The sequence below is a fragment of the Brassica oleracea genome, chromosome C3, assembly GCF_000695525.1.
Source record: "Brassica oleracea var. oleracea cultivar TO1000 chromosome C3, BOL, whole genome shotgun sequence".
Taxonomy (NCBI): Eukaryota; Viridiplantae; Streptophyta; class Magnoliopsida; order Brassicales; family Brassicaceae; genus Brassica; species Brassica oleracea.
In genome coordinates, this window is record NC_027750.1 from 2,484,785 (window position 1) to 2,500,682 (window position 15,898).

Consider the following 15,898-nt stretch of genomic DNA (forward strand, 5'->3'; position numbering starts at 1 on the left):
TCAGAAAAGGTTGGATACTGCCTCAGAATTCAACCCTTTGAAAGAATCAATTTCTCATAAAATGCAAAAAAGCAAATAAGTCAACAATAACCCACAAAAATCAAGTGCTCCTCCGTTCATTCAATATGGACATAGCGTAAACCCATTTAGTTTCATACATCAAATTCTTTACTTTGCTTTGCTATTTTCCAAGAAAATAAGGATTCTCCATTTTTCAGAAAATATATTTTTACCAACTTTTAAAAGACAATAACTCAGACCCAACACTTTTGTTGCTGTTGCCAGTAACAAATAAAATGGCAATATACCAAAAAACAACACATATCAATATCATTCATTACAAATGGAGTTGCAAATAAAAGGGGTCAAAAGACCAGACTAATCTGCCAAACAACTCAGATTTGCACTCCCAAAAACTATACATTTTTGTCCATCATTTCCCCTAAGATTACTTCATTGATACAACACCCTCGTTACTGTACTTATTATGGGTGTGCAAACATAAATAAAATAAAGAAACTTCACAACCAAGGATTCATCAGATCAGGCAGATACAGTTGCATTGGGGATAACAGGTGCAGGTGATGCAACGACTTCAGCAGCTGCCTTCTTTTGTGCTGAAGCCTTTGAGGTTGAAGGGCCTGATTCAAAGATATCCAACGTCTCTGGAAGGTTTTCTTGAGTTTCATCGCTGTATATCTACAGGAAGAGAGATAATTACATGAGTCAACTATGATGTTTTATGTGAATGATTGAAGAGAGATGGCTGATGAACTTACCTCAAGCTGAGTCAGCATCTCAATGGTTGCTTCAAGGTCACCGCTATTGGCTAGGTACACATCGGTGATAGACTCTTGTGAGAGACCAGAGAATGTGACCAGAAGGTACTCAATATCCATGTCTATATCCATCTCCAAATCCAAATCATCGTCTCTTATCTGCTTGTACGCTATCTCAGATGATTTCTCAGGCGGCATGGACACTTGGACGCCTGCAAAACTTATCTCTTGTGTGGTGGGGTTGGCAAACACGAAACCTTCCACATCAGCATGGCCCGCTCTGTTGGAGAGAGGTACATATGATGCTGCGTTCGGATTCAATGCAAATGCTCCTCCTCCTGGCTTCATTTCTCCTCTGTCTTGGTAAGAAAGTTACTGCCAAAAATTGAATTCATATCCATTACTAAATAAACAACATAAAAGGTAAAGACAAAGAAGGTAGCAATAATAACTTGTATGACACGGAAAAGACAAAACCCTAAGGTATGATAACACAAACGTTTCTATAACATGACAAAACCGGAGAGAGATTGAACATAAGACTAACAAGAAATGCTCTAGAGATGTTACGTTTTAGAATCTGGTCGCGTTACTGCATGAACAAATCGATGGAGGAAAACCTAATTGAGAAATCAAGAGAAGAGTCTCCACACAAGGAAAAAAAATGAAGGGAAGAAGGAGTGATTATATGGGGAAAGGATGGTCTTGACCTCGTCAACGAGGGACGTAAAAAGGACAAGGACAAACGAAACATCAGGAGAGAAAATGAGCTTACCAGAGAAATAAACTAGCGTTGAAGATCGCTCGACCAAAGAGAGAGAGAGAGACTCTAAACGTGTCAATGGAAAGAGACAAATGCCACTAGTGTAATGATGATGGATTGTATATCCGTTTTATGCGACTAACCAAGAATTAATTATTACGAGGACGTGGGGACAATTACTTGTATACCAAACCGGAAATTAGATTCATGAATTCGGTTTACAGTTTGGTTAAGTAATAATAGCAAATGATTAACAAAGAGTGGACAGGACAAGTAAAGTCAAAAACGCCATAGCCATGGCTCTTCTCTGTCCACTGGCTTTGATGGCCTGGCATGCTCACTACAATAGCAAAATGCTTCAGTCACCGTCTTAGGAGAGATGTACATGTTTCTGTCTGAAAAGAAAACAGATAACTTAGCTCTTTTAGAAGATGATAGACATGTTCATCTAAGAGTCTCAAGAGCTAATAATAACTTACACAAGAAAACACCAGATCATTCTGAAGCTAAGGAAGTTTAGCCTTGAAGTTAACCCGCAGCGATTTTTTCACCTCCAATTGCCTCTACGAAGGTTTTTAAAGATTCAGTTAATTTTTAACGGACTTAGAAAAATACACACACACTATGATACGGATTCCTACGATACTAGTACCTTAATAGCCATTTGAAACGCATGGTCAGATCTAGCTCGGTGCAAGCACCATTCCATTGCCATTACATACTCAAGGGTGTTTGGCTGAGAGCCACGCGATGTAGTCACTCCATCTCTCTGGAAACAAATATAAAGACCAGTGAACAATACATGAGACTTGTTAAAGGACTTGTGTGTGATAGGTCAGTGTAACACAATACCGCCTCTCGTCGCATTTGAGTTTTCTGTAGTTTGGTATGACCGTAGAATGATGAGAGCTTCCCTGGAGGATTTATCTTAGCAAAGACAGCAACAAGGGGCCTGTTAAACAGAGAAGAAGATCATAACGCACACATGCATACACACCATATAGCACACGAACATTTGACATGGAAATGTCATAAGCGGTTTACCTCCCACTTGATAGCAACAAGCACCCCTTATCTAGTCTTCTAATCGCTCTTTCTGCAGCTTGTCTTGAATTGAATATGACCAAAGCTTCACCTGTACATCAATCGATGTGAGATGCCACAGTAAGTCTCCTCATTCTATTTCTAGTAACTGAGAACCATAAATTTAGTAGCTTACCAGTATGAGAAATAGTGACTGATGTACGCTCTATCATCCTCGCTGTAGACTGCTCATTCAAAGCAGAATAGACTATATCCTGAAATATATAATTCACATCTTATATAACATATAAATAGAGAGAAGGGAGGTTTTATATATGAGGTATAACTACATGAGTTTATATTGTTTAATCAGATATAAAGTACCTGCACTTCATCAGATGTGTAAGTAGGATCCAAGTTTTGAAGGAGAACAAGTCTCTCTTCCTTTTCTGCTTCCCTCATACTTTCTTCCCAAGGCTGGCCAAAATCTTAAAAGTCAGAAACCATCAAAAAATTAGAAACCCTCAAGAAAAATATAGGAAAAAATACTTACAAGAGGTCGAAACCATTTGCTGTTGACCTGAAATCAATAAAAATGAAACAAAAATCTATTAGATTAACCACCATGCTTGCAAGCACTGTGGTAACAAGTAACATAATGAGAAAATGACAGAACATCACTAGAACCCTACAACATACAAAGTGAAGGACTGTAAAACAAAACTGCCAGGTTCCAAACCAATGTAATATAAATATAAAACTTACAGCATCCGGCTTTTGTTTCACTTCAATTACTTGATAACCTCTTTCATAATCATCTGCCAACGTCTCGTCCTCAGCGCGTTTTAATAGCCTACCATCAAAGCTAGGTTTCTTTGCAGTTTTTGCGTCTCTTCCTTCAGAAACTGACACACCAAGATCTCGCTTCTCCTTGACCAAACTGGGCTTCTCAGGAGGGACTTCATCTCCTGTCTCTTTGTCTTTAGGTCTCTTAAAAGCTTCTGAACCTCTTTTACCATCAGAACTAATATCTCTAGGTCTCTTAAAAGAACCTGTATCTCCTTTACCATCAGAACCATCTAGTTTCCGTTTCTTTTGAGGCCTATCATCAAATCCGCTTGACTCTTTACTGTATCTTTCCTGCACACTAGAATCCTTGTTAGACCTTTCTTCTGCAAGTTTACTGTGACCTTTTTCTTTCCCTTCTTCACGACTATAACTGCTTTCTCTAAGGTCAGAAGATTCAATAGAGTTGTCTTCAGTTTCACGAACTGAACCACAAGCTGGAAGACCATTTGGTTTCAAAGTATCTGGATTTCCATTTATGTCTTCTTGAACTTTCTGTACATTAGTTGCTTCTTGCTTACTACCAGCTCTGTTGAAGAGAAACATAACTGCATATGAAGTAAACAAAATAATCAAGATATAGCTATAGATCACATAGGAGAAAATGAAAGCTAAAGAAATGTACCGTCAACTCCAGCAATTTTATCATCTATTGTATCCAACACTCTAGAGCTTCCAACATCAAATACTCGGCAAAACACAAAGTCTGCTGACTCAATTTCTTCATCTGTGGGTTGTGGATTCCTTTTATCCTTCGAAATGCATACAACGGAGCATTTTCCACAGATTGCTTCCTAGTGAAAACAAAGTTTATCAGTAAAAAAGTGGTGCAGAGGCCAACCATCGATTACATAAGGAGGAGAATGAGTTACCAGTGGGTTGACATTAGCGAGGCCAGGACCTTCACCAGACGCCAAAAACAGTTCCTTTGCAAGTACATCTGGCACTCCTTCAAGTAAATGCGGCGAGATCTCAGAAGGTCTAAAGAACCAGAGAAGCTTGACTTGCCTTGGGTTTTTAGCACGCTTATTAGTGTGTTCCCAAATTTTAATGATCTTGGCAACAAAGAGTTCGTGAGTGTCTGGTTCATTGGCATCGCCAACTAAGACAGAGTCATAAAGAGAGTATTCAACACCGTCATAGGTGAAAGATTCGTAGAACTGGACGTCTTTCTTTTTACCACCGACTCTTCTCTTTTTACCCCACTTAAATTCTAAGCCTTCATCTCCTGATGCCTCTCCCATCCCCTACAAAAAAGAAGCTTTCTACCTGGAACAAGCAGCAAAAAAAGTGCAGTTAAATCAAAATTGCTAAGTCTGACTCTGATTCAAGGTAAAGATTAGACACTGTGTGTCTTAGTTTTTGACAATATGTACAAAAGCTAATCTATCTCAACAAACTAAGCAATGGTTATTAGCGTTGTGCATTAAATAAAACCATCCAATACACTGGACTAATATGTGCCATGACCAAACCTTAAGTAATCAGGACTCAGTAGCAGCAAGTTGGTTGATCCACGAAGAGTATAATAGTTAAAGAATCAAGATCAACAAAACTACCCAAAGGTGACATTTTTAACGCTATGTAGGTTGATATAATAAGCTTTTTAGTGTTCTTGAAAAACAAGGATTAACTGGTAAACAAGACTACTAAAAATGACAACTTTTCTTTACCTTCTTCACACCGGAAAAATCAAAGTTTCCAACTTCACTGGTGAGTCCGAACAGATGATCGAACCCTAGAAACCAATGCTCGAAACCAGAGCAACCCCGAGTTCGATTAGGGAGAGGGAAAACGCCTGATTCTTCGTTCAACAGTTACGCTACTTCCTCCCCTCTCGTCGAATCTCTTTTCTTGATATTTTAAAATTTTGTCGAAGATTTGTTGCAGTTTTCAAGAGAACTGGTGTATAGGGATCACTCAGTTCATGTTATTTAATTGATGAAACCGCTTGTTTTTGCCTGGGCTTCTCCGTGTACTTTATTTTAAACGGATTCTCTTTCTTTCTTTTTTTTTTTTTGATGGAATATTTCCTTTTTTTCCGAATTGTATAAACTTTAGATAAATTCAAAACCAATACTTATAATTTTCTTATAGATAGAACTCAATTAGTCAGATAATCAAATTAATTATGAGTCTTTATGAAATGATTATCTCATCGGCTTATCTGACCAGAATAAACATAAACACTCTTGTTAAGAAGTTTACGAATATGGTTTTCTGATTACAAGGACACAAAATAATGTTTAGTCTTCGTTAGTGCCGAAAAGTTTTAAATAATTGGGTTTTCGAGATGCTGGGCTCGTGTTATGGGCTGTGCAATTCCTATCATAAACTTAAAACGACATCGTTTTACTTCGGAAAATAAAAAAAAAAAGATTGCGAGGAGCGTGATTCGAACACGCGGCCTTCAGACTGAGCTAAACCCGCTAGTCTGACGCTCTCCCAACTGAGCTATCCCCGCAAGCTGTTTATATAGCTATATACTTCCTATTGACACCATAATAGACTAGTTACAAAAGCTGAAAAAAACACATCAATTACACTAATCTTTTGTGCAACTATCAACAACAGAATACAAAAACATTGCCAAAATCCTAGCGTTGCATTAATCAAAAACATTGCCCAAGAAATGGTACATTAACTGTTTTTCGTTGTTCTTTATTACTCCTATTAATTGATAATCTGAAGAACTGTGGTTGGCTGGGTTCTTTAGTGTTTGAGCCAGTAGTTTCTTAGCTGAGCCATATGCAACAATATCTCGTCCCTGCCTTGGTTTGTCACACTGCTGGTCATAATCCATGGTGGTGTTGTCTCGAAGAACCCTTGGATCAAATCTTGGAACTCCTTTATATTCTCCTCCGGTTTCTTCCCTCCGTTTTTCTTCTTCTTCCTCTTGTCGCATTTCGTGAACACCATAGTCATCGGAACCTGAGGGTTATAGATAACACCAATTCATTCCGCAGGGACAACTAATGGGTTTAAACGGGTTCCTTAATGTTTAGAAACAATTCTTTATTTTTATACCTGGTTTTGACCAAGCCAGCTAGCGTAGTCAAGATCGATTTGCTTTGCAGGAAGGCTGGCATCAACTAGCAAAAATACTGAGACTAATGTTGATCTGTTCAGGAAATAGTCTTTGGTGAATTTGTTCCAATCTTTTTTGAGCTCATGCGGTGCTGATGCATACCTGCAATTAACAAATGCATCAACTTTCATTTTTAATAGCGAAAGTCTGAGAAATTTCCCAGGACAGAAACTGTAACTGCAATTGAGAGTATGACTAAAACGTGATAAGACCGACACAGATTTTCAGAACGTTCTCTCATATTCAGATTCTGATGGCCAGAACCAGTTCAAGGGCCATGGTCCATTAAGGAAATGAAAACAAAAAAAGATATACAAGCTTAAACTTACCCGTATCCAGGCAAATCGACCAAGTACCAATTGTCGTTGATCCGGAAATGATTAATGCATTGCGTCTTTCCTACATGAAAAAATAAATTACCAAGAATTAAAATGGAACCAAAAGTATGCTTCATTTTTAAACACACTAGAGAAAAAAAAAATTAATAATTCTTGCAAGAATCTCTTCTAAAGGAATAAATGCGCATAAACAATCCAATGGTAGGATTGCTTTACGGTTGTACAATAACTTTACAAGCATTATCCAATCTAACAGATCGTAAGAGCAAGTTACATCTCCACACTATACTGACAGTACGTCCAATAAACATCCAAATCCCATTGGCATGAAACTGTTAATAGCAAGAAAGATCAAGCATAACAAATTAATCAAAGATTCCGTAGAGTGACGCAGCCTTGGTAACCATTAAAATCACCTGAACAAGTACTAGGAACCAGCAAATAACGATACTACAAACGAAAACGTGTTCGGTCTAAACAAGTGTTGTTTACTAAGGTGTGAAATTGTTATAGCAAGACCAAGCATAGACAGTGCCAGTGCCCCCCTTCACAATCACTAGGAACCAACATATGCGAATGATAAAACAAATATGTTCTTCCTAACCAAGCGAGGGTAGTGTGTTGACTCTGTCCTATTGAATATTAATCTAGACTAGAGATCGTTTCCCACTTGGGCACAACAGAATTTAAATACTATAGAAGCACCATTTCAATCAAGTGACCAAAACTTCAAACAAAAGCAAACTGATTTCTCCTCACTGCTTTACCAACGCTCTAATATTCTCCTCACGAACACCATGAACTGAGTAGATCACTCTGTCCTTCAATTCAATTCAAATTCACATGACATTTAAATTGGAAAAGCCATGCTTCCCACTTAAGAGGAGCAAGCAAGTATATCGGCAAGTTCAAAAAGCCACTATCCACACCAAAGAACGAAACTTTTGCCACTATCCCCACCAAAGAACAAAGCTTTTCTATCCACAAATCTAATTACACCTAAAATAATATCCAATTATACTCACGACGGAGCAAAACTTATCTTACCAGGTTTCTTAGACGTCAAGGCAAGTCGTTTCCTTTTCACCAACGAATTGAGCAGCGAGGATTTCCCAACATTGGACCTCCCGACAAGCGCGAACTCCGGCAGCCCATCGGCCGGACAATCTTCCGTCCGGACACTGCTCTTCACATAGTCTGCCTGGACCACCTGTGCGTCTCTAGCGTACTTGCTCAGCACTATGTTCGAGCCCTTCAGTATCCTAGCCGCCAGCCTCGACGGGTCGTCGCCGGAGATATCCGTCTCCGGCGGAATAAAAAGCTTGTCGAGCGGAATCTCCATCGGAGCATCTTCTAGATGGGATGAATCCGAGACCGGCAGTGGTACGGGTTCAACCGTGGCGAGACTGGAGAAAAGGGTTTTGGCTAGCTTAACCGGCGGGTTAGGGTTTATGAGATTGAAATGCGAAGAAGCGAGAGAGAAATGGGATTTGGCGAAGATGGAGAGATGAAGTCTTGGAAGCTGAGCTAAAATCATTATCTTCACTTCTTTTATATCAGTATAGTCGTGTGTGTAGTTTTCTCTATCTAGATTCTGAGAGCAGCCATGGATGTTCGAGGAGAGAGGTTGAAGAAAATATCCGCAGCGAAACGCAGCGTTTTGTTGGTGGAAGCTGGGCGAGAACTTTTTTTATTTAAAATTCGTCCCCTATGTTTTCACCATTGTGTAAATTCGCCACAATCTTCTATTAATAGATAGTTCATCTAGTATAATGATGAACAGGTTAACTTTATACAGTAAAAATAATATAATTCACAGGTAAAACTGGTTTTCCTGGTAAAATTATGACTAATAAGAATGTTTTATAAGGTTATCTCATGTAAAATCTTAATCATTTGTCTTCTTTGGATTAAATTTAAAATAAAAGGGAAATTAATAAAACATAATAAGTAGGAGGAGTAAATAGCAAATCGGATCGTTGGCGTCTTCTTCTTCCACCTCTCGACGCACGAGACTCCACCAGTGAACCAAAATATCTCTACAATTTTAGCAGCACCATCTTCTGATCTCAGCTCGATTCTCTCCGATCGGGTGACATCTCGTTGGTTTCTGCTCCGGTGGATCTCTCGGCGTACAAATTCAAATCATATCTCAACCGCAACCATATCGGCGATGCCTCCTCCAGCCGCTTCGTCGCGTTATCCGTCACCGTCTCAACCGTCAGGGTAACTCATTCTCTATCCCTTTCGTCTGTCTCGATCAACACCGCTTAGCTTCACCTGCATTCATTAGATAAGAATCAGCGATCAGTTTTATGATTCGATCACAATTGTAGCGGATCTAGTTGTAGGATGTCGTCTCGATTAAACTTCGATTAATGTGTATTTGTATACGTATGTGCGATAACGTGAAATTGAAACTGTAATCTGTTATTTTCCAGGAAAAGCGAAGTGACAGATCTGAAATCTCAGCTTCGCCAATTAGCCGGAAGCAGAGCTCCAGGAGTCGACGATTCCAAACGCGACCTCTTCAAGAAAGTGATCTCCTACATGACTATCGGCATTGACGTCTCCTCCGTATTCGGAGAAATGGTCATGTGCTCGGCGACGTCAGACATTGTCCTCAAGAAGATGTGTTATCTCTACGTTGGAAACTATGCGAAGGGCAATCCTGATCTCTCCCTTCTGACGATCAATTTCCTCCAAAGGGATTGCAAGGATGAGGACCCTATGATCCGTGGCCTTGCTCTGAGGAGTTTGTGTTCTTTACGAGTGCCGAACCTTGTTGAGTATCTGCTTGGTCCCTTGGGGAGTGGGCTGAAGGATAATAACAGCTATGTGAGAACAATCGCTGTAACTGGAGTGCTGAAGCTTTATCACATCTCGGCCTCGACGTGTATCGATGCTGAGTTTCCTGCAACGTTGAAAAGTTTGATGCTTCATGATTCAGATGCTCAGGTTAATTTTGTTTTTGTATGTTGAATATTCTTTTTGACTAATTCATGGTAGCTTTTTGATATAAAATTTGCTGTCAGGTAGTTGCTAATTGCCTGGCTGCACTTCAAGAAATTTGGAGTTTAGAAGCAAGCCACTCTGAGGAAGCGTGTCGGGAGAAGGAATCTTTGCTTAGCAAACCACTTATATATTATTTCTTGAATCGGTATGTACTTTAGCTCCTCCTGTAACCTTTAATCACAATACCTTGTTGTTGTAGTCGTATCTAAAAGGGAGAAGCAAATTTCAGTATGGTGGTGTTTGTTTTTGCAGGATCAAGGAATTCAATGAATGGGCGCAATGTCTTATACTTGAGTTGGCAGTAAAATATGTGCCGTCAGATAGTAATGATATTTTTGACATTATGAATCTGTTGGAAGACAGACTTCAGCACGCCAATGGTGCTGTTGTCTTGGCAACAGTCAAAGTGTTTCTGCAGTTGACACTCTCCATGACTGATGTTCATCAACAGGTACCAAGTCCACCTCCTTATCCTTAAATCTTGGAAAAATTGTTCTGGTGGAAAAAATTTTGTGTAGGATTTTATGATGATAAGTTTGTGCAGTAGTTTCCGTAGTGTCCAAAAAGTGAGCATGTAATTACTTTTGGTGACGTTGTCTGAAAGCTTGAAAATCAGATTTTAGTTTCCAGCAAAAGAAAGTCATCACCTAATAGTGTCAATCATGATCACTGTCTCACTGATACCAAACGATCTTGTTTAGGTGTATGAGCGTATTAAATCTCCACTTCTGACTCTCGTTAGTTCTGGAAGTCCGGAGCAGTCGTATGCAATCTTGAGCCACCTTCATCTTTTGGTTGTCCGTGCGCCATTCATATTTGCCTCAGATTATAAGCATTTCTACTGCCAGTACAATGAACCCTCATATGTCAAAAAGTTGAAGCTTGAGATGTTGACTGCTATTGCAAATGAAAGCAACACTTACGAAATTGGTATTGTTGCCATATTATGTCAATATAGAATCTGGAATGAGAAAACGTTTCGTTTTGGCTCTTTAATGTGATTGTTTCGTGATTTTCTTTCCACTCAGTGACGGAACTATGCGAGTATGCTGCAAACGTCGATATTGAAATTGCAAGGGAATCAATTCGGGCAGTTGGGAAGATTGCTTTGCAGCAGTATGATGTGAACGCGATTGTTGATAGACTTCTTCAGTTTCTGGAGATGGAAAAGGACTATGTCACTGCTGAAACTTTGGTAAACTATCATACGCACTATTCACGAGATGATTAGCCGTCATATTTTTTGCATTTTCATTATGAATCTACTTGTCTGGTTCCTCCTTTAGGTTCTTGTGAAGGACCTTCTAAGGAAGCATCCACAATGGAGCCATGACTGCATTTCTGTTGTTGGCGGTATCAGCAGCAAAAACATTCAGGAACCGAAAGCCAAGGCGGCTCTTATATGGATGTTGGGTGAATATGCCCAGGACATGAGTGATGCTCCTTATATTTTGGAGAATCTGATCGAGAACTGGGAGGAAGAGCATTCGGCTGAGGTCCGGTTGCATCTCCTAACCGCAGCTATGAAATGCTTTTTCAAGAGGGCACCTGAGACTCAGAAAGCCCTAGGAATAGCTCTAGCTGCAGGGATTGCTGATTTTCACCAGGTATCATCCGATCTCTCCCTTCCAAATTTCTCTTGTTTTGAAACCATTGGCCCATTAGATCACTTGTTCAACATTAACTGTTGGAGTAGGATGTTCACGATCGAGCCTTGTTCTACTATCGGGTTCTGCAATACGACGTGCATGTGGCAGAACGTGTTGTTAGTCCTCCACAACAGGCGGTTTCAGCCTTTGCTGACACTCAAAGCAGTGAAATCAAAGACCGTATATTTGACGAGTTTAACAGTCTTTCTGTGATCTACCAGAAGGTATGTTTCCTGACTTTACTATTATTCAGAGGTTTTTTTTTAGTTGCTTACATAGTATTATAGTAACATCAAAATTCTGGCAGCCATCTTACATTTTCACGGATAAGGAACACCGAGGGCCCTTTGAGTTTTCAGACGAACTTGGAAGTACTTCCATCACACCTGAAGTCTCCAGTGACATTGTTCCAGCTCAGCAATTTGAGGCAAATGACAAGGACCTGCTTCTGAGTACTGACGAGAAGGATGACAACAAAGGACTTTCCAGTAACAATGGTTCCGCATACACGGCTCCATATGAAAGCTCTAATATATCCTCGCAAATGCAAGAACTTGCAATCTCCGGCCCTGCCGCGTCCGCAACTACCACACAATCTAGCTTTGATTTTGACGATCTCCTTGGTTTGGGTTTATCAACAGCTCCTGCTCCAACACCATCACCGCCTCTTTTAAAGCTTAACGCAAGAGCTGCTCTAGATCCACGCGCCTTCCAACAGAAATGGCGCCAACTGCCCATATCATTATCACAGGTTTTTCTTTTCCCCCACAGTGTTCACCTTGTGATGCTATTCATGAAACCATTATCTACATTTCTGACACGATTAGATGCATTTGGAGCGATTAGTATTGTAACTTACTTAACTTCATTCGCAGGAGTATTCTGTGAACCCCCAAGGAATCGCGGCCTTGACAGTTCCACAATCACTTATCAAACACATGCAGAGTCATTCCATTCACTGCATCGCATCGGGAGGTCAATCTCCAAACTTCAAGTTCTTCTTCTTTGCTCAAAAGGAAGCAGAACCCTTGGACTATCTCACTGAGTGTATCATAAACTCTTCATCGGCCAAAGCTCAGATAAAAGTGAAAGCGGACGAGCAGAGTACCTCTCAGGCATTCGCCACCGTATTTGAAACAGCCTTGTCCAAATTCGGCATGCCTTGAAAATAAAAACTCTTTATGTATCTCAATAGAATTCGCTGGATTGGATCTCTACATTAATACTGTTTGAGCTTTGGTGTCTCTCTCACGTTTGATTTCGTTGTGTTCTTTGTGGTGTAGAGCGTAGAGATATTTTGTTATGGAGAGGTACTTTTATCATTCGGCTTTTGGAAAATGATTTGGCCATGTTAACGTTACAGATTCAATACATTGACATTGTTGTGGATTCATGGATTCTGCGATGGTGCAAGATCAATATGTTTATCAAAACTTCTGGGTTCAATAAACATATAAAAAGTTGTAGGCCTAATACGTTAAATTTGTAAAAATGAAGGTTACTTTCGAAATATCTATTTTACTAAGACAAGGAAGGAAAGAACAAAAGTCATCGGTCTTATTTGCGTGTTTTCTTTTTATATTCTCTAGAGTGGTTACGATTTCTTCATTGTTTGCAACTTGTAGGGAAGAGAGGGGAGACAGGGAAGAGAGAGGGGAAACCCTAGATTCCATTTGCTCCGTCTCTCGAATCGAAGGCGATGGTGTTCTACTTCAAGGCCCGACCAGATGCTGGCGACTACACCATCTTCATGGGGCTTGATAAGTTCGAGAACGAGGAGCTCATCAAGTACGGCTTCCCTGAAGACGTCTGGTGAGCGAGAAAGAATATTCTTTATTTTTATTCCGATCATCGCTTGTTTCTGTAATGGAATCGATGTTATTTTAGTTGGTTTGATTGAATTTTGGGTTTGTTCCCCTTGTTTATGCTCAGATGTTTTGGTGTATGTTAGATTGGTGAAAATATGTGAATGATTGGGGAAGAATACAACCCTATTACTCAAGTTTTGTTTTTGATTATTCCACTGAGTTAAAATTAAATCTGACTAAGAAGCTGTTGTTTATTATGTTCTATCGAATTTTGTTATCTTTTGATTTCCGGGTGACGTTCTTTTTCAGAACTTTTGTGCTTGAATTTTGGTAGAATGGATTTTTGGTTTCTGAAATTGTTTGTTTGTTTCTTTAGAGATATGCATTAGAAACGATGGAAGATTATGTACTAGCTCAAATGTTATCATCGGTATTGTATTTTCCTGATATTGTATGTTCCCCACGCATGCTATGTTGGCTACATTCAAAAACTTTGATGTTTGTAGATATGAATAGGTGTCTGTTAGCTTCTAGTTTGACAGTTTCGTATTTAAAATACGAACTATTGAGAGTTTCATGGCTTGTTGGTTTAGCTATTTGATCGCATGTGCTGTTTTAGCATTTCGTTTTTGGTTTAGTAAGTTCTTTTTCATGACTGAGGTGTATAAGTTAACTTATGAGTACATCACGTCTGTCTTCTGGTCATAGTATTCTTATGAATTTCAATATCTGATCATGAATAGGCTGGTTTTTACCAAGTAAACACTAGGAGCTTCACCTACTCAGCATTATTGCTAAAAGCACTTTTGGTTTGATGCAGGTTTCACGTTGACAAAATGTCCTCAGCTCACGTTTACCTAAGGCTTCATAAAGGCCAGGGTTTTGATGACATTAATGAAGGTGTGCTGGAGGACTGTGCTCAGCTTGTGAAAGCCAACTCCATTCAAGGTAAAACCTAAAGCCCTTTTCCGCTTGTCGTGAACTTCAAATTTACATAACGCTTAGTCTTGGAGTATCAGTTTGTCCCCATTTCTTATAGAAGGAGGGCACATATAGGTTATATTCTGTTTTCTTACCGACTGGCTTCTGGGATTATGTGCCAGGCAACAAGGTGAACAACGTCGATGTTGTGTACACTCCGTGGTCCAACTTGAAGAAAACCGCCTCCATGGATGTTGGTCAAGTTGGTTTCCACAATTCAAAGATGGTAAGCTTCTCTTCATCTCTCTAGAAAATTTGCGTTGTGCATACATGAAAACTGCTCATGCCTGGTTTGGTTGTGTGTTCTTTAAGGTCCGGACTATCAGAGTGGAGAAACGAGTCAACGATATAATTAACAGGTTGAACAAAACAAAGGTTGAGAGAACCCCTGATCTGAGAGGTAAGTCTTTGGTTTGTGGGCATACATCTTTCTCGTTCTTATAGTTTTCTTGCATATGATTATGACGTGACTATATCAAATGGTTGTTTCATAATGAAGCCGAGAGGGAAGCAGTGAATGCTGCAGAGAGAGCTGAGAGGAAGCAACATCTGAGGGAGAAGGTCAGCTTTCTGTTTTGGTCCTTGCCATCTTCTTAATCCTGGTTAGGACTTGACTCAGATCTCGTTGTTTATGGGTTTTGCAGAAGAAACGTGAAGAGATAGAGAGGCTGGAGAAGGAGAGGCAAGCAGAGATGAGGAGCTACAAGGGATTGATGGTAACTGATAAAATGACATCCAACAAAGACATTGCTTCAAGCAACAAATCTCTTCAAGAACTCGAAGACGATTTCATGTAAAACTCTGATTTGGTTCTTTGACTCTTTTCGCCCCATTGAAATGTTTCAGAGGATTGAATCTGAGTTGGTGAGAAAAAACAGAGAGCATTTGCACAGGTGAGCCAGTGATCTTGTGCGATCATGGTTTACTCTGCCTTGCTGTGTTTGTTGAAAATCATTTTACTACCCTTTATATTTTAACTTTTTACATTTTGATCCCAGAATTAAGTTACTGCTTCATTTTTTTAGCACTAACACATGGGCAAAATAACCGGAACCGAAGAACCGAGCTGGAACCGAACCGAAATATTCGAAATCAGAACTGGACCAATACTCTTAAATATCCTAACGGTTTTTATATTTTTATATCCGAAATAACCGTACCGGAACCAAACCGAGAACCGAACGGGTATCCGAATATATAAAAATATTAATTATATATATATATAATATAACTAAATATATATCTTTTAATTTAAAATTATATTAAAAGTATCAAAAAATAGTTGAGGATAATTAAATTATTATAAAGTATCCGAACTATCCGAAAGAATCTGAAACTATCCGAATAGTTTTATCTGAAATATCCAAAGTAATCCGAAATATCTAAATTTTTTTATCTAAATTATTCTAATTATTTGACATTTTATCCAAATTATCTGAACTATCCGAACCAAAATATGTCAAATAGTAAATGGATTCTCTAACTCTCTATCCATCCTCACTAGCACCGCTTCATATTAACCTGATGCTGATCTAATTAGCTCTCGAAGTCGGTGTACGGTTTTGGATTTGACTAACATTTTTAAATTACCATGATTATAAGGCACAA

General features: G+C 39.3%; 5 protein-coding genes and 1 non-coding gene across 6 annotated transcripts; 2 read left to right on the top strand and 4 right to left on the bottom strand.

The window, feature by feature from the left end:
• Positions 1 to 305: 305 nt before the first annotated feature.
• LOC106333513 (polyadenylate-binding protein-interacting protein 5-like) lies at positions 306 to 1,430 on the bottom strand. The gene is made up of 3 exons (XM_013771950.1): positions 1,350 to 1,430; positions 780 to 1,154; positions 306 to 699 (listed from the first exon to the last, which is right to left on the bottom strand). The coding sequence occupies exons 2-3, from the start codon at positions 1,125 to 1,127 to the stop codon at positions 544 to 546; spliced, it is 504 nt and encodes a 167-aa protein (XP_013627404.1). The 5' UTR covers positions 1,128 to 1,154; positions 1,350 to 1,430; the 3' UTR covers positions 306 to 543.
• A 292-nt stretch (positions 1,431 to 1,722) lies between these two features.
• LOC106332900 lies at positions 1,723 to 5,364 on the bottom strand. Its single transcript, XM_013771392.1, has 12 exons — positions 5,085 to 5,364; positions 4,284 to 4,680; positions 4,037 to 4,205; positions 3,331 to 3,959; positions 3,119 to 3,145; positions 2,950 to 3,042; positions 2,762 to 2,840; positions 2,587 to 2,677; positions 2,395 to 2,494; positions 2,195 to 2,311; positions 2,022 to 2,105; positions 1,723 to 1,937 (listed from the first exon to the last, which is right to left on the bottom strand). Exons 2-11 carry the CDS (start codon positions 4,653 to 4,655, stop codon positions 2,049 to 2,051), a joined length of 1,734 nt encoding a protein of 577 aa, XP_013626846.1. The 5' UTR covers positions 4,656 to 4,680; positions 5,085 to 5,364; the 3' UTR covers positions 1,723 to 1,937; positions 2,022 to 2,048.
• A 427-nt stretch (positions 5,365 to 5,791) lies between these two features.
• TRNAA-AGC lies at positions 5,792 to 5,875 on the bottom strand. Its single transcript is given in 2 exon segments — positions 5,792 to 5,827; positions 5,839 to 5,875. It is a non-coding gene; the product is annotated as a tRNA-Ala (tRNA).
• A 153-nt stretch (positions 5,876 to 6,028) lies between these two features.
• LOC106329244 (GTP-binding protein At2g22870-like) lies at positions 6,029 to 8,453 on the bottom strand. The gene is made up of 4 exons (XM_013767872.1): positions 7,885 to 8,453; positions 6,829 to 6,898; positions 6,439 to 6,601; positions 6,029 to 6,342 (listed from the first exon to the last, which is right to left on the bottom strand). Exons 1-4 carry the CDS (start codon positions 8,372 to 8,374, stop codon positions 6,124 to 6,126), a joined length of 942 nt encoding a protein of 313 aa, XP_013623326.1. The 5' UTR covers positions 8,375 to 8,453; the 3' UTR covers positions 6,029 to 6,123.
• A 366-nt stretch (positions 8,454 to 8,819) lies between these two features.
• Positions 8,820 to 12,951, top strand: LOC106334886 (beta-adaptin-like protein A). The gene is made up of 10 exons (XM_013773269.1): positions 8,820 to 9,063; positions 9,279 to 9,795; positions 9,873 to 9,997; positions 10,105 to 10,303; positions 10,554 to 10,782; positions 10,881 to 11,047; positions 11,139 to 11,459; positions 11,549 to 11,725; positions 11,809 to 12,252; positions 12,377 to 12,951. Exons 1-10 carry the CDS (start codon positions 9,011 to 9,013, stop codon positions 12,665 to 12,667), a joined length of 2,523 nt encoding a protein of 840 aa, XP_013628723.1. The 5' UTR covers positions 8,820 to 9,010; the 3' UTR covers positions 12,668 to 12,951.
• Positions 12,952 to 13,062: 111 nt separating this feature from the next.
• LOC106334887 (coiled-coil domain-containing protein 25-like) lies at positions 13,063 to 15,290 on the top strand. The gene is made up of 6 exons (XM_013773270.1): positions 13,063 to 13,313; positions 14,130 to 14,257; positions 14,413 to 14,516; positions 14,603 to 14,690; positions 14,790 to 14,851; positions 14,935 to 15,290. Exons 1-6 carry the CDS (start codon positions 13,201 to 13,203, stop codon positions 15,085 to 15,087), a joined length of 648 nt encoding a protein of 215 aa, XP_013628724.1. The 5' UTR covers positions 13,063 to 13,200; the 3' UTR covers positions 15,088 to 15,290.
• Positions 15,291 to 15,898: the final 608 nt, after the last annotated feature.

Bases quoted from the DNA above. Each gene is read 5' to 3' on its own strand.
- LOC106333513 (XM_013771950.1), bottom strand. From the start codon at position 1,127: ATGAAGCCAGGAGGAGGAGCATTTGCATTGAATCCGAACGCAGCATCA. The intron at 700-779 runs GTAAGTTCATCA...CTCTTCCTGTAG, and splicing joins AGATGCTGACTCAGCTTGAG to ATATACAGCGATGAAACTCA.
- LOC106332900 (XM_013771392.1), bottom strand. From the start codon at position 4,655: ATGGGAGAGGCATCAGGAGATGAAGGCTTAGAATTTAAGTGGGGTAAA. The intron at 3,043-3,118 runs GTAAGTATTTTT...GATTTTGGCCAG, and splicing joins GCAAATGGTTTCGACCTCTT to CCTTGGGAAGAAAGTATGAG. The intron at 2,106-2,194 runs GTACTAGTATCG...AAACCTTCGTAG, and splicing joins CGTTTCAAATGGCTATTAAG to AGGCAATTGGAGGTGAAAAA.
- LOC106329244 (XM_013767872.1), bottom strand. From the start codon at position 8,374: ATGATTTTAGCTCAGCTTCCAAGACTTCATCTCTCCATCTTCGCCAAA. The intron at 6,899-7,884 runs GTAAGATAAGTT...TTTTTCATGTAG, and splicing joins CTTGACGTCTAAGAAACCTG to GAAAGACGCAATGCATTAAT. The intron at 6,602-6,828 runs GTAAGTTTAAGC...TGTTAATTGCAG, and splicing joins GTCGATTTGCCTGGATACGG to GTATGCATCAGCACCGCATG.
- LOC106334886 (XM_013773269.1), top strand. From the start codon at position 9,011: ATGCCTCCTCCAGCCGCTTCGTCGCGTTATCCGTCACCGTCTCAACCG. The intron at 9,064-9,278 runs GTAACTCATTCT...GTTATTTTCCAG, and splicing joins TCACCGTCTCAACCGTCAGG to GAAAAGCGAAGTGACAGATC. The intron at 9,796-9,872 runs GTTAATTTTGTT...ATTTGCTGTCAG, and splicing joins TTCATGATTCAGATGCTCAG to GTAGTTGCTAATTGCCTGGC.
- LOC106334887 (XM_013773270.1), top strand. From the start codon at position 13,201: ATGGTGTTCTACTTCAAGGCCCGACCAGATGCTGGCGACTACACCATC. The intron at 14,691-14,789 runs GTAAGTCTTTGG...TTCATAATGAAG, and splicing joins GAGAACCCCTGATCTGAGAG to CCGAGAGGGAAGCAGTGAAT. The intron at 14,852-14,934 runs GTCAGCTTTCTG...TGGGTTTTGCAG, and splicing joins AGCAACATCTGAGGGAGAAG to AAGAAACGTGAAGAGATAGA.